Source organism: Leopardus geoffroyi, chromosome B4 (assembly GCF_018350155.1).
Source record: "Leopardus geoffroyi isolate Oge1 chromosome B4, O.geoffroyi_Oge1_pat1.0, whole genome shotgun sequence".
Lineage (NCBI taxonomy): Eukaryota > Metazoa > Chordata > Mammalia > Carnivora > Felidae > Leopardus > Leopardus geoffroyi.
In genome coordinates, this window is record NC_059341.1 from 130,221,590 (window position 1) to 130,245,022 (window position 23,433).

Genomic DNA, 23,433 nt, shown 5'->3' on the forward strand with positions numbered 1-23,433 from the left:
ACTGAGCACCTGTTCTGTGGCAAGAACCGTCCAGATGCCCTGTTTGAGTTATCACTACTCCTTTGGGCAGCTCTGTGGGGTGGCTGGCATCCACCCAGCCTTCAGACAGAAACCAGCTCAGAGGGGAAGGCCAGGCCGCCTGTTCGTAATGGGAGTCGAGATTTAAACTACCCTGGGTCCTTTGCTTCATAGGTTAAGAATGTCTCCGGGAGGCACGCCCCGGTGGCTCAGTCGGTTAAGCATCCGACTTCCGCTCGGGTCACAATCTCATGGTTCGTGGGTTCGAGCCCTGCGTCGGGCTCTGTGCCAACAGCATGGAGCCTGCTTGGGATTCTGTTTGTCTCCCTCTCTGTGCCGCCCCCCGCCCCCGCCCCGGCTCCCTCTCTCTCTCTCTCTCAAAATAAGTAAGCTTTAAAAAAAAAATTCTCTGGGAGGTTTGAGAGGAAACTGGTTCCCAGTAGGGCCACTGGGAAGTGGGGCTGGGGCCGGGGAGGCAGGTAGATATACTCTGTGTTGTGTGCCGCTTGGGAACCTTTTACGTTTTGAACCACGTGAATGGTCAAAAGATACCAACTCAAAAGATAATAGAAAGTCAAGAAGGAGGGGCGCCTGGGTGGCGCAGTCGGTTAAGCGTCCGACTTCAGCCAGGTCACGATCTCGCGGTCCGTGAGTTCGAGCCCCGCGTCAGGCTCTGGGCTGATGGCTCAGGGCCTGGAGCCTGTTTCTGATTCTGTGTCTCCCTCTCTCTCTGCCCCTCACCCGTTCATGCTCTGTCTCTCTCTGTCCCAAAAATAAATAAACGTTGAAAAAAAAAAAAAATTAAAAAAAAAAAAAAAAAAGAAAGTCAAGAAGGAGCATTTTATTTGCGAAAATAAAACACTGCCTCCGTAGTTTCATGTCAGAAACCAGCCCGCCGGATCGCTGTCCCCACTCATCCGGTTGGTAGCCTGAGCCGCGAGGCCTCCTCGGCGATCATAGGACGGTGACGCTCCTGGCCTCACGTGGCTGCTGTAAGAATTAAGTGACATCGCAAAAGGACACATACTGTATGAGACCACTTAAATGACGTGTTAGGTCGTCGGGATCGTAAGGACAGTGCAGTGGCGACCAGGGGCTGCTGGAGGGGGGAATGGGGAGTTAGAGTTTCAGATTTGCAGGATGGAAAGGGTGGTGGGGCCGGCTGTACCACATCGTGAGTGTATTTGCTGCTGCTGAACTATACACTTAAAGATGGTTAAGATGGCAAATGTTATGTGTATTTTAACACATTTTTAAAACGAAAAAATAATACAGGGCGCCTGAGCGGCTCAATCGGTTAAGCAGCCAACTCTTGGTTTCGGCTCAGGTCATGATCTCATGGTTTGTGGGTTCGAGCCCCGCATTGGGCTCTGCACTGACAGCACAGAGCCTGCTTGGGATTCTCTCTCTCTCTCTCTCTCTCTCTCTCTCTCTCTCTCTCTTTCTCTCTCTCTCTCTTTCTCTTTCTCTCTCTGCCTCGCCCCCCATGACTCACTCTCAAAATAAATAAATAAAACTTAAAAAAAAAAGAAAAAGAATATAAAATGCAGCCAAAAACCAAAACAATTAAATGACAAAACGGAACAAGGTAGGTAACAGTTTGCACGCCACTTGGTCCTTCTTGAGGCCCCAAAAAGTACCCATCGTCCTCCTCCTCTCTGGCCCTTCCCGCCGCGTCCCACACCACACACCTGCACGCGGCTGAGTCTGCCTGTCCAGGATCCCCCACACCGTGTAACTTGTGGTTTCTCCTCCACAGAGAAGGCTACAGATGGCTCCCTGCAGAGCGAGGACTGGGCCCTCAACATGGAGATCTGTGACATCATCAACGAGACTGAGGAAGGGTGAGGCCCGCAGGCGAGGCGGGGGGTGGGGGACGGGTCGGCCAGCCAGCCGCAGTGCAGCCTGCCTCTTGCCACAGAGCCCCTCCCCATTCCCACCCCTCCTGGAGTGCAAGGGGAGACCCTCCTGTGGTCCTCGGTGCCAGGAGGGCTGCAGAGGTCCTCTGAGTCCCACCCCAGGCAGGAGTGTGGCATCTTAGACATTTTGGAACAAAGATTCCATCCAATGCTGTCATGAGATGGACAGGGGACCCAGAGATGCCCTTGGGGGGCCACCAGCCCACACGGCCTCTCTCAAGTCACAGCCTGGCCAACTGGACCTCTTAGGACATCACCTGGGCCACACCCTCGTGGGACGCGGCCAGCTGGTGGCTCCCAGCACTGGGACATGGCCCCAAGCACTGTTCTGCACCATATGGGCTGGAAGGGGCAGGGAGACTCCCAGCTTTCTCTGTGAGCGAGAACAGACTTTCATTTCCTTAAGATTTGGAACCAGCAGGGGAGGGGACCTGAGGGGGTCAGGGGACATGGAGAAGGCAGTGACAGTGAAGCAGAACTGAGAGCCCGTCGGCATTAGCTTCTGCCAAGCATTTCCGGTACACAGGTCACCCCAGGACACATGCTGTGGAGGAGGCATCGTGGTCTGGGCTCTTGGTCTCTGACTAGCACTCTCTGACCAGCTGTGTGACCTTGGGCAAGTCACTGTACCCCCCTAGGTCTTTGTCATCAGAGGCAAATATCTCTTTTAGATTCTTCCAGCAGTAAGCCCAAAGTCCCGAGGGGAGCAGAGAGGGAAAGCAGGGTCACTGTCCTCAGGAGAACCCAGGAAGGGTGGGAAGAGGTGGGACCACAGTCATCGGGAAGTACGGAACAATCTGAGAAATCAGAATCAACAGCTGGAGCGGGACCTCATTTCGCTCTCCATTTCTCACTGGGATAATCCAGCTGGTCTGCGGGGTCCTTCTCAGCCAAATGGTCCCTTTGTGGGGAAAGTGAGCCCAGGCAGCTGGAAGCAGGCGGCAGGCAGGGAGCACCGAGGGCAGCACACAGTGGCTACCGGCACCTTCCAGCATCCCCAGCAGGGGGCAGACCGCAACGGCAGGGCCACCGAGATAAAAGATGGGGGGCGGACAGGCTCAAGGAGCCCCTGAGAGGGCCTGGGGCTGCACAAACCCCCTGGAGAGGCAAGTCCCCATCTCCCTTATAAGCGTTGGCAGAACTGGGGCTCGTGCGTACTTGGGTTCAAGCGCATATGCTGTTGACTTGAGCACTTCCTGTGTTCCAGGCACTGCACGAGGCCTTAGGGACCCAGCAGCGGGCAGAGCAGATGTGACCCTTGGCCTTGAATCTCTGGTCTAGGTCTACCCCCCAGTGGGTTGTGGCCTCCCTGCCGTCCAGTCTGGGCTCCTAGCCGGGTACTGAGCACAACAGGCCCACAGCAATGGCACACAAGCCTGGACTTCTGATTCCCAGTGCTGTGCCCTCTCTCTGGGCCGCTCTGAAACGTGGAAACAAGTCCCTTTCGAGGGTGACGGCCTGCCCCAGGGCATTGGTTGAAAACTACCCCCACCCTTCTGGGACAGGGGCCCACCCTGTCAGGGACCATGGTCCCTCACCCCACGTGTCCTGTGTGTCCATCACACCCTTGACAGGCCTCCATGGCTCCTCCACCTTGCCTGCCGCCTTCGCTCGTGTGGGGGGACCCGTGTCGGGGTTCCTGACTTTCCTGACCCGCTCTTGACGGGCTCATCACTGAACAGACAGATGTCTGGCAGACAGCAGGACAGGCCCAGGGGCCACTCCCCAGCCTAGGAAATGTTGCTCATGCTCCTGTAGCGTACGGGGCTCTGGGAGGCCAAGTGTCAAGAGAGGACACGGTGCCCCCTCTTTGGGGGGCATCTTCTCAGCCAGGGAGCCCCAGGTGGGTGTCGTGTGACAGTGCACACCAGGGAGATGGGGGACTGGGAGTCGTGGGCGAGGCAGATTTTAGACGTGGAAGTTGGGGGCCACAAAGGCTTTTAGGCCAGAGCATCGGGGCAACATTGATTTCACCTGCACAGAGCTGAAGGGCAGGACGTAGGGGTGAGGCCACCGGCGTGCGTGGGCTGGGCGACAGATGGGGCAGGGAGGGCAGGCTGCCACCAGAGCCTTCAGGGCTCCCCCTGCACAAGGTATGTCCACCCTCCCTACCGGGATGGCCTGGGCCTCTTCAGCCTCTCCCTCCGCCTCCCCGCACGGCCTCCATCCAGTCCCTCCCGCCTCTGCCTGAACCACTTCCCTCCTCCCCTCAGCTGGTTCCATCTCATCCTTCACGCCCAGCCGTGATGCCACCCCAGAGAGGACTCCCCTGACACCCACTCACTCTTACTGCGGGCCCCCCTTCTTTCCCACAGTGATGTGGGTCTCCCTGGTCATGTGGTCCTTGAGAGCAGACCCGCACGTTCACCGGTGTGTCCCCAGCACCCAGCATGGTGCCAGCATGTGTGACTACTTAATAAGACCTGAGTGGAAGTGTGGGTGGAGAGAGGAAGTGGCCAGGATGAGGCCCCAGGACTCTGCCCACACGTTATTCGTTTATAAACCCCAGTGTGTATCAGGAATCCTTGGGGGTGTGATGAGTATACAGATCCCGGGAGAGCTTGGTTCAGGGACCTAGGGTGGGAGCCCTGGGTTTTGCGTTTTTAACAAACCCTCATACCTCCCCCCAAGAGGATTCTGGTGCAAGGGATCTGGAGAATCTCTGCCAAGTATTCATGCCCTACTGAGGACTTTGGCAGGGCAGGCAGTTTGTGTTGTGATTAGAACCTGTGTGTTCAACAGGAAATAGGACACAGGAAAGATGGATGAGTGGCTGGCTTGGATGGGATGGGATGGGATGGGATGGGATGGGATGGGATGAATGGGATGGAAGGATAGATGGATGGATGAATGGATAGATAGATGGATGGATGGATGGATGGATGGGATGGGATGGATGGATGGATGGATGGATGGATGGACGGACAGACAGAACCAGCCCCGTTTTCCAGGGCTTCCTGATCTTAGGTAGGTGGCCCCATGTGTTGAATAAGAAGGTTCTATTCCTCAGTGCATCCTTCCTTTTGTCCTTCTTGTGCCCAGTCCCAAAGATGCCTTCCGAGCAGTGAAGAAAAGAATTGTAGGGAATAAGAACTTCCACGAGGTGATGCTGGCTCTCACGGTGAGTGCCCCATCCATCCGTCTGTCCCTCCATGGTAGAGCCACACCTCCCCCAGGCCTAGCAGGACTCCCAGCCACCCTGGGGCTCCTCTTCCAGGGGTTGAGAAGGAAAGGTCTGTGGGCAAAGCGCTGTCCTGTCTACAGTGCTGGCAGACACAGAGTGGCCATTTGGCAAAGTTCTCTCCAACTTCCTGGCATGGGGAGCAGACACCCTGAGGCCCATATCCCTCCAGACCCAGTCACGGAGAGCTCGTGCCAGAGGACCTGCCAAGTGACACAGAAGCTCGGTGAACCCAGAGCTCAGCAGGGCAGAAAGCCTGGCCGGGCAAATTGGGCTCTTGGATGCCCTGGAAAGTGTGCATAAAACAAATGCCGGTGGCCAAGGACGGGCCAGGCGAGAGGGGGCATCCTGGCTGTCAGAGGGGTTTGGCTACTAGTGGAGACAGCACTCTGTCCCGGCGTCCCCAGCAGCACTTACGTCAGGTGAATCCGGCTAAAGAGCAGGGCACTACCAGCCAGGAAGGGAGAACAAGAAACGAGGAGGGAAGTTCAGCGCCTGGTCCTGGGGCTGCAGGGTCACCAGGGGATTATGGAAGTTCACTGTGGTTTCCATTTGGAGAGCCACCCTCCCTCCAGACTGTATTCGGCTCAGAAGCAGCTTCAGGACAGGCTTCTGTGGGTTCTGAGGTCACTCGGTGAGGGGCCACTAGTGGGCACACCAGCCCCCGAGTCGGGGCACTGTCCCCACTTCTCCGTGTTCCAGGGTCTCACTTGAGGGGGCCCCTCCCGTACTCAGCCTCTCCTCCGGGATGGAGGCCGAGTGCAAGGGTCCTGGGCACTCCTGCTCACGGGCCCCTCACGGCCTCCAGGTCTTGGAAACCTGCGTCAAGAACTGTGGGCACCGCTTCCACGTGCTGGTGGCCAGCCAGGACTTTGTGGAGGGCGTGCTGGTGAGGACGATCCTGCCCAAGAACAACCCACCCACCATCGTGCACGACAAGGTGCTCAACCTCATCCAGGTGAGCACGGGCAGGCCGGGGCCAAGCTCCGTGCCAGCCGCCTTCCGGGGTGGGGAGAGAGCTTCGGGTCTGGCCGGGCAGCAAGGCGCCCCCACCATCGGTGCTCTTCGGTCTGCTTCCAGCTCCTTCTCACGTGGGGCCGTCTTGGTGTCCGCTGACTGGAGGTTCTGAGTGCAGGGAGGGGGCTTGGCGGGGGCTATGTGGGCGCGGCGGTCCGAGGACCAGCGAGTCAGGGCATCTCTGCTCTCTGGGGGCGGATAGGTGGGCTCGCAGGGGAGATGGTGAGCAGTGGTTACCGGCCGTGTCCCCCTGTCCCCTCTCAGTCCTGGGCTGACGCGTTCCGCAGCTCGCCCGACTTGACGGGTGTGGTCGCCGTCTACGAGGACCTGCGGAGGAAGGGCCTGGACTTCCCGATGACCGACCTGGACATGCTGTCGCCCATCCACACGCCCCAGAGGGTGAGGAGACTCATCCCGCGGGAGCAGCGGGGAGGGCAGGTGGGGGAATTACCAAGCAGTTTCCCCAGCTGCTCTCTGACGCGCTTGCCCGCCTCGCTGATCCCGGTTTTTGCCCTCTAGACCGTGTTCAGCTCAGAGGCGCCATCAGGGCAGAATTCTGTGGGCACTGATGCCAGCCATGGAGGAGACTCCACCCAGCACACCACCCCCCTGCCCGTCCCGGCCGCACTCCCCAGTGACACACCCATCACGCCAACCCCTGAGCAGGTAAACAAGCCTGAGTCAGAGCCACGCGGGGCAGGGAGGGCCCCTCTCGGTATGGAAATTTCTATCCTCACAGCGGCCCCACTGGGTATGTATCATTCTTCCTGTTTCAAAGACGAGACTTAGATAAACTCACTTGCCCAGAGCCGCACAGCTCATCAGAGATGGTGGTGGGATTCAAGCTCAAGTCTGTCTGACTCCCAGCAGGCTCGGTCCTGCACCTCGGCTGTTCCCCAAAGTATGTGCCCCACAGAGCCCCTCAGGCAGCACCCGGGAGAGTCAGTGCCCAGTAGGTGGCCCCTTCGGCAACAGCGTCTTCGTCGTCTTTGGGTGGTTTGTTTATGTGCTCAAATACGATTTCATCTGAACAGAAGTTCTGGGTAAAAACAGTTTTAACACATCTGCACCAAAAAAAATTTTTTTTTAATGTTTTTATTTATTCTTTTTGAGAGAGAGAGAGACAGAGCATGAGCAGGGGAGGGGCAGAGAGACAGGGAGACACAGAATCGGAAGCAGGCTCCAGGCTCTGAGCTGTCAGCACAGAGCCCGACGCGGGGCTTGAACTCACGGAGTGTGAGATCAGGACCTGGACTGAAGTCAGACGCTTAACTGACTGAGCCACCCAGGCGCCCCCCAAAAAATTTTTTAAACCCTTGCTCTGCACCCATGATGCTTCCCACAGAGCTCCAAGAAGAAGGTTTGGGGTGTAGTGTAAGATTCCAGGGGCCGGGGCTCCGTGAGTAGCCCTGCAGGATTACCCACAAGACTCACGACGCGCTGACTTAGCTTCTGTCCCTCAGTTTCTTCCTCCTGGAGTGGGGGGCAAGGCCACCTGGCAAAGCCGCCTGCCCCCCAAGGGATATCTGCAGCCATCACCAAAATAAGCTGGATACATGCTCATTTCATTTATTTATTTTTAAGTTTGTTTATTTATTTAAGTAATCTCTGCACTCAGCATGGGGCTCGAACCTACGACCCCAGGATTAAGAGCTACATGCTCTACTGGCTGAGCCAGCCGGGCGCCCCAGTGTGCCCCCATTTTAGACGTGGCTGTTGGGGTGTGAGCTGAGGCCTTGTGTTGTCGGCATGCCCACTTTTCAGGTGTGTTATGAACTTTAGACCCATCATACCAGCTACACGCGAAAGCTTAGCTGTTAAAGATACTGGCAAGAGAGACACAGGTCTGTGATGGAAACAAAGTGAAACTTGACCTTCCAGAGTGGACCCACTAATCTCCTGTACTGTCTCATCTGGACTTATGAACAAACCTGCCAGCAGCCCTTCACACCCCAACCTATCTGAAGAGAAGCTTCTGTACTGGGTATCTCACAATAAGTTATAAAATCACCTCCCAGAGTCACAAATATTACTAGAAAAGTTTTCCTAACTGGACATACAATTAAAGTGGTATAAAACCTGTAAAATTACCCTGTGATCCAAATTTCACGTAGCCTAGTTATGCTTTTAACCTTTTTGCCTGAAGTCTTACATCGGCGTGGATTAAGCCTGATGACATCCAGGGTAAGAAGGTTCTCGTTAAACAAAACTGAGTAGGCGGTGTTTAGTTTCCAGCTCCCCTCTTGTCTCCTGGGGCATGTTAAAGCCCCAGGCATCCAGTGGTATCACTCCCAGACTCTGTTGTAATTAGGTCCCATCGGACCCGGACACACTGGGCTTGTGGTCAGTAGTCTTTCCACTCATTTATACCAAGAGTGTTCATTAAATCGGCCAAATGTACCAAACGTGTCCTGGGGTTTGGAAGGTGTCTGTGACCCGTAGTTACTACCTGTGTCTGCACCCGCATTTCTTCATCTGTAAAGGCTGGGATAATGATACGTGCCTCATAAGATTGTGGTAAAGTTTAATGAGCAACAAAAGTTAAATGCTTGGCATTTGGTAGGTGGTTAATAAATGGTGGCTGCTGTCACAGGCATCGTAAATTTGTATACTGACTCTCGTAATCTGAAATCTGCTAGGTCACATGCAGTTCTCAGAACATAAGCCACTTAATAACTGAACCCATAAGGTATTCCATGGCCAAGGTTCTTCATCCAGATTAATTTTAGAACCTCCATACCAGGGCGCCTGGATGGCTTAGTCAGTTGAGTTTCACACTCAAGGTGGGGCGTGGCACTCATGCTTGAAAGAGCCCAGGACACCAGAACACACCAGGAGGAGCAGACCAGGAGCAAGTCCTGTCCTCACAGGAGAGGAGAGGGGAGTTAGCTGTCATCCTAGGCAGGAACCCGGCCTGCTGATTCCCTCCCCTCCCCTGGGCGGGGAACTGCCCTCCAGGGCCTCGTTAGCTGCCATCTTGGCCCCAGGAGATGCTGGAGCCCTCCAGCCGCACTCTGTGGTGCATTTACCTTCAGCTTCTTTCCTTTTGGCCTTCCCTGAACCAGGCTCCCCAGTTTGGAGATGGTAACGGTCGGTAGAGCTCTGTGAGGGGGTCTCTGGGGGGGTGGGGCAGTCCCACCACAGGCCTCTTCGTGCCGCGCTGTGGCCCAGGAGCCAAAAGGGTCCTGGTGGGTCAGCTCCCCTGGGCTAATGGTGCCAGCCTCTCCTCGTGAGCAGCGGCCCTGGCCCCCTGGCCTCTCTCACCAGGGCCGACGGTGTGTTTCAGATCGGGAAGCTGCGCAGCGAGCTCGAGATGGTGAGTGGGAACGTGAGGGTGATGTCGGAGATGCTGACGGAGCTGGTCCCCACCCAGGCGGAGCCTGCAGACGTGGAGCTGCTACAGGTGAGCGAGCGCCCAGCGGTCCACGCACATTTCTCCCCCACCCACACTGCAGCTCTCGTGACTTCCTCTGAACTCCTTGGTCACAGTGGGAGGGGTTAAAACCAGGGACTCTGGACCCCAGCATATTGGAATTCAGGGCTCTGCCATTTTCTAGTGGGAAAAAATTGGCCCCTCTTGCCCCAGCTTCCTCATCTGTAAGATTGTTCTAATAAGAGCTTTTAAGGTCTGAGTGTGACATGAGAATTAAATAAGGCTTTGCATGTAAAACACCAGCCCTGGGCCTGGTTCCGAGTAGGCCCCCAGTCAATGGTATCGAGGAGAAGCTTGGAGGTGGGATTTCCCCCCTTCTAGGATTTGAAGCTTAGCAGGCAGGTATGGGAGCAGCGCCGGCGTTGAGAGTAAAGAGCAGGTGGTCTCAGGCCCTGGGGCAGGTGCAAGCCACCGGCTTTCTCTCCATATGTCACATGTATTCCCGCAGTCCCATCCCTAGATGGGAGCCACTGAAGGCACCACCCCACCCGTGGAGGTCAGTTCACAGAGGTGCCAAGAAAGCGGGCGGTGGGGGGGGGGGGGGGGGGTGGGCGGTGCAGCGACCAAGGCCCAGGAATCACCAGGTGTGAGTGCTGGGTTGACATGGGGACAGCTCACAAGCAATGAGCACTTCCTGCTCACCAGGCTCTGATGTTAACACTTGATACGCATTCATTCTTCACTCCGTCCTCACCGCACCCAGCAACAGACGGGTTCTCTCATTATCCCCATTTTCTAGATCAGCCAACTGAGGCAAAGAGAGGTCATGGAATGTGCCCAGGGTCATGTGGCTGGTAAGCAGCAGAACTCGAGCCCAGGAGCCTGGCTCCAGCCGCTGCTTTTCGGCTGCTGAGAGGGGTGGGTACGGAAGTGGGAACAAAGCCACAAGTGTGCTTGGTCACAGGAGGAAGAGAGGGGAGGCCCACAGGGTGTTGAAAGTGGCTCCGGCCCGCCCTGCCCCACAGTAAAGGCAGATGAGGAAATCCTCAGAGGGGGTGGGTAACAGGGTCTGAAAGAGAACCCAGGTCAATGTCAGGGCAGTGTCTGGTCTTCGTGGGGCCTCTAGGAGGAATGTGCCAGCACGTGGCCACGGTCAGCAGTGCCGACGACCATTTGAACCTCAAGACCTCGACCCAGGCGCCTGTCCACCTTGTGACAGGTACCTGAAGAAAGAAGAAGTCAGTCTTACAAAGGAAGAACTTCGAATGCTGTGGCTTTTTTTTTTTCTTTCTTTCCCAAAGGAGTTTCAACATGTAACTTGCTGATTACAGATTGGTCACAGACATGGCGACTCAGTGCCATGGGGGGTCCTGGAACAGGAGGACGTTAGTGGGAAAACAGTGACACTGGAAGAAAGTCTGGAGTTGAGCTCATAGGGCTGGGCTGGCGTTCACATCTTTGACAAATGCCAAACTGAGAAGCCGGGTGAAGGGGTTACAGGAACTCGACTACCTTGGCAACATTTCTGCAGATCTGAAATTATTCCAAAGTAAAGAAGTCTTTAAAAAGAAATTAGTGGAAACAATGAGGCAGAAATTCAAAATCGGGGTTCACAGGTAACAGCTGGAGTCCTCTAGTTCATTTGTTTAGGTTTGGTGACAGAAAGATCCCCATCACCCAGAGAAATGCCGATTTGTTTCACCGGCCCCTTGGGGGTCTTGGTTTTTCAACCGAGCAAAAGTGGCGGCTGGAACCGTAATACCAAGTCTGCATGCAGCCAGGTTAAGCCAGCAGCCCTGCCTCACATGTTACTTGTCTCCTGCATGTTCAGTATTGGTGTAGAACACTGGACATGGGAGCCAGAGGCTTGTTTGCGGAACCCCGAAAGCTGTCCTAGGAGCTTGGAGTCCGGTTTGGAAACCCCTCCATCCTCCAAGGCGGCACAAAGGCTGGGGCCCGGCCCCCGGCGATGGCCTCACTCTGGGCCCAGGGACTATGGCCATCTCCCTTCCTGCCTCCTCAGGAGCTCAATAGGACGTGCCGAGCCATGCAGCTGCGGGTCCTGGAGCTCATCCCCCGAATCGCCAATGAGCAGCTCACGGAGGAGCTGCTCATCGTCAACGACAACCTCAACAACGTCTTCCTGCGCCACGAACGGTAGGCCGGCCGCCCCCGCCCTCTCCCTCCCCTGGCTCCCTGTTCGCACCGTCTGACCTCCTGTGGTCTCCCCCCTTCCCCGGCGTGTCCTCAGCTGTCTCCTTCCCCGGGGAGCATGAAGTCCGCCCAGCCTTCCAGCCACCTCTCCTCTCCCTGCCAGGGTCTGCCCTGCTGCCGTGTCCCTGCGTGTGGGCCTGGTCTGTCCTTGCTCACTCTGCCACTGCCTGGCTCTGGGGCTGTGGACCAGTTACTTGACTTAATTATGGCCCTTTGACTCTTTGCACACTGCACGCAGCTCACTTAGGCAGGAAAATAATTTATTAGGAGAATAGCCTTTATGAAATGGGAGGCTTTCAGAATCCAGAAAAGAGCGAAACAGTGAGGCCTCCCAGCAGAGTAGGAAAGAAAGATCCCGGGGCGGCCCTGGGGACTGGGGGCAGAAACTCCCAGGCCACGTCCCCAGGGTGCTGCCATCAGTAAATGGGCCCCGCACAGTTGCCCACTTTGTGTCATTCTGTTCAAGAGAAGCTGATTGGCTCAGCTTTGTCATTCCCACTGGGTGGAGAAGGGAAAAGGGGCCCTTGAAGGGTCACAAGGAGATAGGGGAGGAGCAGTTCCCCAGAGGGCACTCAGGTGCTAATACAGAGAAGGGGTGCCAGGCTCTCTATATCTGAAAACGAGGTCCACGGCGGTACCTGCCCTATGGGGTGATGCACTTAGCAACCAGGGGTCCCTGGGTCACAACACAGTTATTGCAGCCTTCTCCAGCCCTTGTTCATCTCACGTCTTTGTCCATCAACACAGGTGATTCTGAGTCCCTTGAGAGTGGGGCGGGGCTGCCGTGGGCCACGTCTACGCGGCCTCTCCTGCTCGCTGGCTCAGTGGAATAGAAGTGTCCCTTTCTGCCATTTTGGGGTGTGGGCTGAGGTGGCCCAAGGACCCAATCTGGGGATGACTGGGACCCCCTGACACCCACAGGCATCAGGCCTGGCCTGATAGCCTATGCCTGCTGCCTCCTAGTTCACGGTCATACTCAGTCTTCGCCGGGGCTTCGCGTCTGTCTGGGAGGCAGGTTCCACCGTCGTCCCCTTGTAAAAGACGAGGCCAAGCTCCAGAAGGGACGTTAACGTACCCACCGTCACTCAGTAAGTGACAGGGCCAGGACTCAGCAGACCACGGCCTTCTCCACCCACCTCAGCAGCCCCTTGGTGTGTCGGGAACGTTTCAGGGAACAGAACTCACCTTTGCCGTGTGCCGTGCGTCCGCCTTTTCCCGTCTGTCCTGGCCCGTCCCTGTGTGTGTGCCGGTCACAACCGGAATGGGCAGGCAGTCAAAAATTCCAGTTGGGACACTCTTGCCAGTGAACGAGGGGCACTGTTACCCGTCCCCCAGGGATACACCGGCAGGGATACGCATCCCGGGCGTAAACTGGGTCTGTTACCCTAATCGTGACCCGCCAGGTGGATTGGGAGGCCTGCAGTGTGAGGAACTCTGCCCCGGCTGGGCTGTGCTCAGGGGCCTCTCTGTCTCTCTGACTCGGCTCGTTTCTGTCTTCATAGGTTTGAACGGTTCCGAACGGGCCAGACCGGCAAGGTAAAGGCGCTTTTCTATGACCAGGTCATGCCCGTGCTGATGTGGGAGAGGAGGGCTCCCTCCCAGACAACCTGCACGGGATGTGCCCTCTTGTCCAGACTCCTAGAGAAGTCCCCTTCTAACTTTTTATGTCACTGTCCCTTTAAGGTAACTAAGGCTCCGCCACCAGCTAATGCCGGCTTCCCAACCCCCCAGGGGGTGCAACTGAGCTAGGGGCAGAGCAGGGAAGACTCCCTCATTCCCAGACAGAGCTGCCAGGGCCCTGGTGGCATGTCCCCCAGCAACGGCGGCATCTCCCTTCTCCCCAGGCCCCACAGGAGGCCGAGGCGGCGGCTGACTTGATCGACATGGGCCCTGACCAGGCGGCCACCAGCAGCCTCTCGTCCCAGCTGGCGGGAATGAGTAAGTTCAGGGTGGGGGTTCTGGCCGAGGGCGCACGACGGTGCTGCGGGCACCCCTCACTTTGGGGGTGCCCTCCTCCCAGTTTGGGGCTGGAGCGCCAACAGCAGAGCGTTGGCCCAGACCCCGCCTCGCTGGGCTGAACCCCACTGCGAGGTCAGGCACCCAGGACCAAACACGTGGGGCTCTTCCCCTCACAGCCCACAGTTCCTGAGCCCCCCGGGCCTCAGGGGCCCCCTGTTCTGTGGTTACCCCTCGACACTGAATTCTCCGTGGCCTGAGCCATCAAGGCAAGCTTGGCCTAGTCGCTTGAACGCCCTCCGCCCCCTCTCCTGTGTAAAGGGCAGGAATGGGCCCTTCCTCGTGGGTCGTCGCGAGGACTGAGTAAGCTCACGCATGAAAGGGCCCCAGGTCGCACCAGGCCCGGGGTGCGCTCCCGGGACACGCTAGCAGGTGCCATCATCGTCACTGTGATTGGTTTTCACGCCGCTGGCTGCCTGCTTGTGCTGAGCCCAGGAAGTACGCCAGAGCCCGTTCTGAATCACTAATGCGAGGCTGCTGGAAAACCCAGCTGCGCGTGTGATCGCCAGCCCACCGCACAGCCGTGTCCTGTGCCAGATGCGGTGGGCAGCATTTTACTCGTTCTCACAGCTGCCCCGGGAGGGGGACTGTGACTCCACCTCAGGGAGAGCAAGTCACGTACCCACGGCCCCTCAGCCAGCAGGGACCTGGCTGCCCCATCAGGATACCCACGCTGTCCCGCCCCGCACCCACCCCCGCCGCCCCCCTGCTTCTCCAGAACCGTCCCTGGGCCTAGCAGCTCAGCCACTGCCCAGTGTGCGGGGCCCTTCATGTCCCTTTCTGTCTCTGCAGACCTGGGCTCCAGCAGCGTGAGGGCTGGCCTGCAGTCTCTGGAGGCCTTGGGCCAACTGGAAGGCGAGTTTGACATGTTTGCGCTGACCCGCGGCAGTTCTCTGGCTGACCAACGAAAAGAGTGAGTGGCCCAGCCCCACCCTGTCCCCTGCATTGCGGGCTCCCCATCAGGGCAGAGCCTCTCCGGGCCCCTGAACCCAGCTGCGTGGCACGCCGTGTGGAGGGACACACAGTCTGCTGTCTGCACCCCGTCGGGATGGCAGAGCTCCCACCCCCTAGGTCAGTCCCTAGTGGCCCCAGAGGCAGACTTCGTGCCCCACGAGCAGGCCTGGGGGGAAGAAGGGACGCCTGTGGTTTGATGAGCAACTGTGTGCCAGAATCTCACATAATCTGATCAGATGAGGAAACTGAGGCACTGAGAGGCCGAGTCATTTGCTCCGAGTCAGACCATTGATATGTGGCAGCACTAGGAAGGGAGCCCAGGGCTGCTTGTTCCCAAACAGTGTCCTGCCCGGCCTCTCCCCACCACACCCCCCAGGGCAGGCAGAGAAGATCCCTGATAAAACCTCAGGGACTTGTCATTTCTGTTGCTGCCTAGCCACCCTTAATGCCCCAAGAAGTCCCTGTTGCCCCACCTGGGTCTGCTCCGTCTGCCCCAGGGCTGGGGTTCTGTCCTTTGCTGAGCTGGTGTCTTCAGGGAGGTGCTTTCGGCAGCCACGGCAGGCCCCTTGCCTCGACGTCTCGGGACTGGCCCCACACAGGCTTGTCAGGGGAAGCAGTCTGCTTGGTACTCTCAGCTCTTTGCTCAGAACCCTGGACTGCGCCACGGGCAGCCAGGATTTACAGCCAAGGAAAGCTCTGGATTAAGGGACTCCCTCAGCAGATGCCCCAGCCTCCCCGGTGGTCATTCTGGTCACTTGAATGGCCTTTGGCCTTCCCTCCTTGCCCTGTCTTTGGGAACTGTCAGTGGGCCTCTGAGGGCCCAGCCATGCCCTGTCCACACCACACATCCAGGTCAAATCTGATAGGCTGCAGCTGGCCCTACCTGCCGCCCGGACCAAACCCTGGGCTGCGAGCAGCGTTTTTATAAAAGTCTGGGCAGTCTGCGCTCACGAGGCCCAGTGCTCACGGACCAGCAGCTCACAGTTGCCATGGAGTTTGGGGCACGGAGAAGCCACTGTGCGGGTGGAAGGTAATGGGTCCACTGGGATGTGCAGCCGGGAGGGCCGCCCGCCCGCCCGCTAGGCCCCAGCAGGCAGCATGCTGGCCACGCCGGAGAGCCCCTGGCAGTCGGCCCGGCTCGCCAGCCCGGCGAGGCTTGCTGTTGCTCTGTTACTCCCTTGAGGAGCAGGCCCTGGGGGGCAGAGGAAGGCGTCCCCGGCGCCCGCAGTCTCATGGGGAGGAAGGTGCACACACCGCCGCCGTGTGGTGCTATGGCCGCCCTGGATGGGGGTGCTGGGCACTGTGGACACACACGTGGTGGCAGGTGGCTCTGCAGAGCGTGCTCAGGCCTGGACCTCGGGGATAAGGAGTCGGGAAGGCCGTTTCGGGCCATAGGAGCAGCGTGTGCAAAGGCTCAGAGGCAGGGAGAGCGTGAGATGCTGGGGTGGGGGGAGGGGAGGGGACATCTTGGGCCTTCTCATGTCATGGGGTCCCCTGCAGGCCCTCCCTGGGTCCCTGGGGACTGGTTTCCACCTCAGCAGAAAGCACGTGGCAGGGACCAGAATGCCCTGGTGTCAAGTTCCTCTTTCCTTTGTTCCGCTTGGTGGTCCCTCCCTTAGGCTTCTGCTGGGTCTTCTAGCCCCAGGCCCGCCTGACTGCCCTGCCCACCACACCCCCCCCCCCCCAGGAGCGGGGGGGGGGGGGGGGGCGGTGCTCTTGAATCCTCTGAGGCCTTTTCTGCCCACCTGGAGTCTGGCCCACACCTCCTTCTGCCTTCCCGGCTCCTGCTTCCCTCCAGCCTGTGCCAGCTCTGCCTCTGCTCACCAGGAAACCAGCTCCTTGCCAGCCACACCCCAACCCCAGGTGGCACAGTCGTGGCCTCTCCAGCCAACCAGGCCAAGGACAGCGACAGGAAGCATCTCTCTGAGCCAGACGCACCCTAGCCAGGCTTTGCTGGAAGTAGGATGCTCTTCTGTATTGTCATCCTGGGGACACACTGCGCTTCCTCCCCAGTGCCGCTGTCATTCAAGTGGCCCCCCCCGCCAGTCCCTGCCCACCAGCTTCACCACAACCTTCGGAGACACCCGGCCAGGCATCTGCGGCTGGGCCTGGGCGTGGGCCTTGCGGGAGCTTCCTCCATCCCGGGTGTCTTCACCTCCACTGCTGCAGGCATGGCCCCGGGGGGACGGCCAAGCTTCGGCCTGAGGGCTGTGGGGGCAAGAGAGACGGAAAAGCAGAGGTGGGGGCGAGGGCGTAACTAGGAAAGAATGTATTGTTTTTCTGAGTGAAGAAAAGCATTGATTCCTGTATATTCCTAGGTCTGAACATGCCTTATTCTGCCTTTTTCCACATGCACCTGCCATGTCTTAGAAGGAGGGACAGCAAGGGGGCTACTTCCATACCGGGAGTGGGCAGGACGCATGGCTCAGTCTTAGACATCACTTCCTCCTCACCAGCTCTCAGGGCCCGGACTCAGCCGGGGGTACCAAGCTCCAGGAGGGCGTGAGCACACCGCCTGCCACCCTGGCTTTCGGGTTGGCTCCAGCCCAGCCCTGCAGATCGTCCCTAGCCCAGGGATGGGCAGGAGCTGCGGAACTGGGGGTTGAGCTCATGATGGCACTCTTGCGGCCGCCTCCACAGGAGGGAGTGGACTCCAGTGCCCTCAGAATGGCTGCCTGGGAATTTGGGGGTCTTCTCCCCAGAGGCCCTTTGAAGTGCCAGTCTCCCCCATTCCCAGGAAGGCCATTTGGCATCGCAAGGGTTTCGGTCGATAGGGTTCGGGTTCCTGAAGCCTCGAGCTGTCCCCCTACCCGCCCCCGGACCTTCAGGGCTTTCCATTTGTGATGGGGATTCTGCAGCTCACTTCTTCCCCTCAGAACTGGACCGAGCTGGTGCCGAGGCCCCGCCTCCTTCAGCTGACGGTCCAGAATGAGAAGAGCGGCTCCTTCCAAGAATCAGGGCTGAGTGCCCAAGGCCGCCTCTGACGTCCCCCTGTAGCAGCCAGGAGAGACCCCCCCTCCCGCCCCAGTCCTTTGCCACACAGCTTTTCCTGACTCCTGCCTTATTCTCTCGCTCCCCGCGACTCACCTCACACACAGCAAACACCTTCCCTGTGCTCAGCCCCGCCCAGCTGGTGGCATCCCCCAGGACATTTAGTGTTTCTTTCTTTCTTTTTATTTTTGAGAGAGAGAGAGTGCAAGAGTAGAGGAAGGGACAGAGAGAGGAGGCGCAGAGGATCTGAAGCGGGTTCTGCACTGACAGCAGAGAGCCCCATGCAAGGGCTTAAACCCACGAGCCATGAGATCATGACCCGAGCCAAAGTCAGATGCTTAACCAACAGCCATCCAGGCGCCCCATCCCCCAGCACAGCCAAGACGGGGCAGGGGAGAGCTTCCTGCTGGGGCGCCACGCAGGATGGCACCATGTGGGATGGCGCCCCACCCAGCCATCTGCACGTGTGTCTACGACAGCGAATGGAACTCTCCATCCAAAGGCAGCCTCGTACAGAACCACGATTTATTACCTTACAAAATGGAAGCTGCTCGGGGAGCCTGGGTGGCTCATTCGGTTAAACGTCTGATTCTTTTTTTTTTTTAATTTTTTTTTTTTTCAACGTTTATTTATTTTTGGGACAGAGAGAGACAGAGCATGAACGGGGGAGGGGCAGAGAGAGAGGGAGACACAGAATCGGAAACAGGCTCCAGGCTCCGAGCCATCAGCCCAGAGCCCGACGCGGGGCTCGAACTCACGGACCGCGAGATCGTGACCTGGCTGAAGTCGAACGCTTAACCGACTGCGCCACCCAGGCGCCCCTAAATGTCTGATTCTTGATTTCAGCTCAGGTCAGGATTGTCACAGTCGTGAGATCTACCCCCACGTCGGGCTCCGTGCTGAGCGTGAAGCCTGCTTGGGAATCTCTCCTCCCCTCTCTGCCTCTCCCCTGCACCCGCTCTCTCTGTCTCTCAAAATAAACATTTTAAAAAAAGAGGAAGCTGTTCAAAGAAGGGTCTGGAGGTGGGAATTCTCCATGGGGATGGGGCACTGGCATGGTTTCTCATCCCTCGAGTTTGGCCGGATCCGATGAGAGCCATTGGTGAGCTTGCTCGTGGCCTTTGGCCAGCGCCACCTTCCCTCACTTCTCCAGCCTTGGCTGCCTGTCATGGTCACACGTCTAAGCCCGGGTCTACAGTCTGCAGGCAGGCAGGCAGGCGGGCGGGTGGGCCTGCAGAATTGGAGCCCGTCCTGAGGCCTGCACTGCCCCCTGTCCAGGCACCACCCGGGGCCACACAGGATGTGAGTCCAGCCCGCCCCTGCCCACCCATGCATCCCGCCTTCGGTCAGCACGCCTGGTACCACAGGGCAGAAATCATGGTCGTGGCCTCTACATTTCAGGGTGAAATACGAAGCCCCCCAAGCAACAGACGGCCTGGCTGGAGCCCTAGATGCCCGGCAGCAGAACACTGGAGCGGTAAGCAGAGGGTCCTGCTGCTACCTTGTCCGGAAGGAGGGCCAGAGGATGCTTGCCCCCCGGTCCCACACCCCCACCCACCATGTGCTGGGCCCCAACGTGACACATCCCTCTCCTCATCTGGTTCCGTCACTGGCCCCTTGTAGCTAATGTGACACCTCCCATTTCACAGCTGAGGAAGCAGTCCGAGAGGTTAAGTCACCTGCCCAAGTTCACACAGCAAGGAAGGGCTAGAGCAAGGACTCAGAAAGCCCAGAGTCCCACAGCCTGGCTTCCCAGCTGCGTGTCCGCAGACAGACTGCTGACCCGTAGCACGGTTTACAGTGGGGTGTGCGAGAGGGCGTGTTAAGGGGCTCGGCAGAGTTAGAGCTCCATCAGCATTGTACCTCCCCGCCTCCCTGGAGACCTGTTATTTACAGGAGTGGGGACAGGGGGGACAAGAGAACATACCCTGAAACTTCAGGGAGGCCTCCAGGGGTGCCATTTTTCATTCCATCGAATTGATTGACAGCGTATGGAGTGATAGCCACATGTCCGGCACTGCACACGCTCTGTGGGTGACCCCTCCCCCTTGGCAGGAACTCCAAGTACAATTCTCACCCCTTTGGATTTGTTCTAGATGCCCTTGGGGTGGGGGGAATTTCTGTTTCAGTAAGTGGACAGAGTAGCTCCTCAGGAGGTGATTAGAAACGGCTGGGCCCAGGAGTTGGAGAGGCAGGGGGCAATGAAGGGAGACGGCCGGTGACAGCACAGGCTTCTGAGGCCAGGTGGGACTGGGCGACAGGAGACAAAGCCTGAGGGGCAGCAGGGACCAGAGGGCCTCGGGTAGCCAGGAGGACCGTGTGAGGTGGAGGCCACGGCCAGGGTTGAGCAGAGGGGCACGTTTCTCTGTCCATTTTAGAAGGAACCAGCATGGAAGCTGGGAGAGCAGCTAGGAGGGAGTGGAAGTTGCCCAGTATACAAGTGGGTGGGGGGGTCCTGGCGACTCCCCAAAGGCATCCCCAGCGTCTCAGGAGTCATTCCCAAGTCAGAGCGGAGCCAGACCTGGAACACCGTGGAGGCAAGACCAGCTAGAGAATCAGACGTCTCCCGTGTGTGCCATGTGACCCAGCACCAAGCACAGCACATTTGCACCTGCGTCTCAGGGCCTCCAGCTACTTTCCTTTGTAAGTGGCCATCTGTCACAGCCGTGCCCTGTGCCAGGCACCCTACAGCCCGCCTTTCTGAGCCATCATACAAACCCTTAGGTCGTGTTGTTATCCCCATTTACAGATGAGAAAACTGAGCTCGAGAGGCCGGGCAAGTGAGGCAACAGAGGTTCACATCCTCAGCGTGATGCCTGGCACAGAGTGAAGCGTTCAGTCGCCCTGGTGCTGCTGTGTGGCTTTCCCCACTTACGGACGAGAAAGCCCAGGCTAAGCATTGTGAGGTAGTTTGCCCGACACCTCACAGTCCTCGGTCCTGGCTCCATAGCCAGTGCCGGGAGCAGGAGCCCCAGATGGCCTGCACAGCTCTAAGGAACAGAGGCGGACACTCCAGAAAATCTGGCTCCCAGATTCCAGATGCATCCGAAGGCTCTGGGAGCCGTCTGGAAGCACTTCCCTCTCAGGCCACCTGACCCCTCGTGGGCAGAGGCGAACTGCACAGGCACTCCTTCCGGTTGCAGATGAAGGACTGCAGCCCAGAGACAGGTGTCCCCGCCCCGGGGCTCAGAGCAACCCCGGGCATGACAGGAACTAGAACCCAGGTCTCCCGGCTCCTACACCACCCTCAGTTAGCCACAGGGAGGAAATATACACACACCTCTACTTGCAGGAAAGAGGAAGTTGGTAAATCATTGCTTATTCCTCTCTGATCACTTGAGAGATTGAAGCAGCATCTGCCCACATCAGGGTATGATGTTCTTACAACTGTCCGTAAACACCTGCTCCCGAGGTACATGAGTCTGGCCAGGTGGTGGGGAGGCTTTCTCCCGTTAAACCGTCAGGACGGGACTCTGAGCGGCAAAGTAGAGAATGGAATCCTGCTCTCCTGGCAGCCAGTGTTTGCCCCCGGGGTTCACAGGTCCCCTGACTGCGGCTGCTGGACAGCGTGTCCCAGGCCCTGTGCCGGGTCTGTCCAGGGTGGGGGAGGCAGTTGGGGGCCGGCGAGCTGGGAGCCGGGACTCTAGTCTCCTCATCTCTGGGGTCCTAGGGAACCCTGATTTCCATCAGTAAACATGAGGGGACTGGGCAAACCAACATTCTAATCCTGGGGTACCCATCAGAGCCCCTAGCAGCCAGCACACTGGTTAATGGCTGCCTTCTCAGCCCTTCCGGGATTGCCCAGGCCGCTCCCAGGCTCGTTGTGGAAAAGGAGGAGATTTGCCCTGTGCATTCAGGACCCTGGGGTCCCAGGGCTATTGTGGTTCATCCCCTCCACTGCTTCCTGTCCCCCCTCACCTGCCCCCACAGCACCAGCCTCCACAGGCGCGCGCACACACACACACACACACACACACACACACACACGGCCTCCTAAGGTGGTAACAGGACTCCCGACCTGAAAGGGGCATCCACATTGGAGAAAGCTGCCAGTATACCAGTGGCCCTGGCTTTCCCGCCACCCTCAGCCTGACCCTTTCTCACCCAGATGGGAAGCAGCCTTGAGAAGAGCCTCAGTGACTGGATGATGACACAAGGCATGGTGAGGAGAGGCCAGGCCGGCCCAGAGAGCGGAGGCTGCCACTGGCAGGAGTCCCGCCCAGGGTGGTGCTGTCGCAGGGGCAGGACCATCAGAGCCAGCAAGAATGCAGGGTGCTGCAGGTGCCCCGCTGTGCTCCTGCTTCGTGGCCCCTCGGTGCCCACTTCCGGCCCCTAATTCAGAAGCGAGGCCCAGGTGGCCCCTCTGGCAGCTGGGAGGCGACCGGGGCTCGCTGGTTCTGGGCCGGGCAGAGAGGGACAGGTGCGCGCTGCCCAGAGCCCTTGCTGCTGCTTCCGGGAAGTAGGCACCTGCTCTCTCTGCTCTGGGCGCTTCTGCCGCCACCGGGGTCCTCAGGTGCTGGGGACAGAGCTTGGGGACCAAACTGGCTGGGTTGGAGAAGGACTGTCACTCTCACTGTTTCCCAAAGTAACAAAGCAGTCACTAGCCTTTCTTGAGCGTCTGCTCTGCGCCAGACTCCTACCCATCACCTCCTGTCCCCTCACAGCAGCCTGGACGGTAGGGGCCGTGTGCTCCCTCCTCTAAAGATGAGAGAAGCGAGGTCAGACAAGTGACCTGCCCAAGCCACACTGTATGAAAGGGCAGTCTAGGACTCTGTCCCCAAAACCTCCAACTGGGTCCTCACACTGTAGAAGGAAGCCCCCAGCCCCAGTGCGGGACCCTTGTGGCAGAGCCCATGTCTTTGTGGCCCAAAACGAGAGTCCCTATGAGTAGTGGGGAGATCCGTTCTTCCTCAGGTTCCTGCTCCAGCTGTTAGGAGCCCCCTCCCCGACCCCCTGCCTAGCGCCCGGCCCCACATCCCCTTGCCCACAGCCTGGCACAGTGGGCAGAATTGTGGGTCCTAAGCAGATGGGCAGGAGCCATCTTGAAGGGGATGTACCAGGATCTCAACCCCCCAGAAGGGGGTGGGGCATGTCCAACTGGCCCCACTTCGTAAATGAGGAGACTCAGGGGTAAGGGTGACAGCCACAGGCCGCCCAGCCAGCAGGCCCCCAGCTGATGGGGCCTTCCGCCTTCGCACCCCATGCACTGCCCTCACCACCTCACCCCTGCCCTTCCTTCCAGATCCCCGTCACCCAGGCCTGCCTCATGGAGGACATCGAGCAGTGGCTGTCCACTGACGTGGTAAGTTGGCCCCGCCCTGCCCAGAAGCAGAGGCTGGGGCATATTCCTCCCCCCCAACCAACAGCGGGCTCATGAGGAAGTGACTGGTCACGGGCAGGTGAGCAGCTGGTGAGGAGGGGAGCGTCAATGTGGGACACCTCCTGCCAGCCGCCCGCCCTCTCCCAGGCACTCTCCTCAGAGGCCTCCGCCTCACAGCTGCTGGGGCCGAGCCTTTCCTGAGAGTGCTGTCACCGCGGGCCCCAGGAGCCTCAGCCCGAGACAGGAAAGGCAGGATGGGCTGAGGGAAGCCGTCACAGTGGTGAGCCCTGCGCCTGCACCAGCTCGGGGGGCCCTCCCTCTGGTGCCTCTGAGAAGCTCCGCCAGCGGCGCCATCTTCCAGACCAGGAAGCTGATGAGCAGCCCTGAGGGGTGCCGAGCCTAGGAGGAGGCAGGGGCCCAGGCCGTCTGC

The 23,433-nt window shown here is 58.6% G+C and overlaps 2 protein-coding genes and 1 long non-coding RNA gene across 7 annotated transcripts in view; 2 read left to right on the forward strand and 1 right to left on the reverse strand.

Annotated features, from left to right (window-relative positions):
• HMGXB4 (HMG-box containing 4) overlaps window positions 1–5,006 on the forward strand; it is a 56,659-nt gene extending 51,653 nt beyond the window's left edge. For all 5 annotated transcript variants that reach the window (XR_006709217.1, XR_006709218.1, XR_006709219.1 and 2 more), the window contains 2 exons: window positions 1,778–1,862; window positions 4,980–5,006. The gene's annotated coding sequence lies outside the window, so the exon portion shown is untranslated. The remainder of the gene's footprint in view (window positions 1–1,777; window positions 1,863–4,979) is intronic.
• TOM1 (target of myb1 membrane trafficking protein) overlaps window positions 1–23,433 on the forward strand; it is a 42,978-nt gene that overhangs the window by 17,986 nt on the left and 1,559 nt on the right. The window contains exons 2-13 of the mRNA XM_045465410.1: window positions 1,778–1,862; window positions 4,980–5,058; window positions 5,927–6,076; window positions 6,400–6,534; window positions 6,655–6,801; window positions 9,422–9,538; window positions 11,532–11,665; window positions 13,225–13,258; window positions 13,567–13,660; window positions 14,531–14,651; window positions 19,085–19,160; window positions 22,926–22,985. Of these exons, the coding sequence (XP_045321366.1) occupies window positions 1,778–1,862; window positions 4,980–5,058; window positions 5,927–6,076; window positions 6,400–6,534; window positions 6,655–6,801; window positions 9,422–9,538; window positions 11,532–11,665; window positions 13,225–13,258; window positions 13,567–13,660; window positions 14,531–14,651; window positions 19,085–19,160; window positions 22,926–22,985 (1,232 nt within the window). The remainder of the gene's footprint in view (window positions 1–1,777; window positions 1,863–4,979; window positions 5,059–5,926; window positions 6,077–6,399; window positions 6,535–6,654; window positions 6,802–9,421; window positions 9,539–11,531; window positions 11,666–13,224; window positions 13,259–13,566; window positions 13,661–14,530; window positions 14,652–19,084; window positions 19,161–22,925; window positions 22,986–23,433) is intronic.
• On the reverse strand, window positions 836–5,712 carry LOC123591309. The gene is made up of 2 exons (XR_006709228.1): window positions 5,536–5,712; window positions 836–1,008 (listed from the first exon to the last, which is right to left on the reverse strand). It is a non-coding gene; the product is annotated as an uncharacterized LOC123591309 (long non-coding RNA).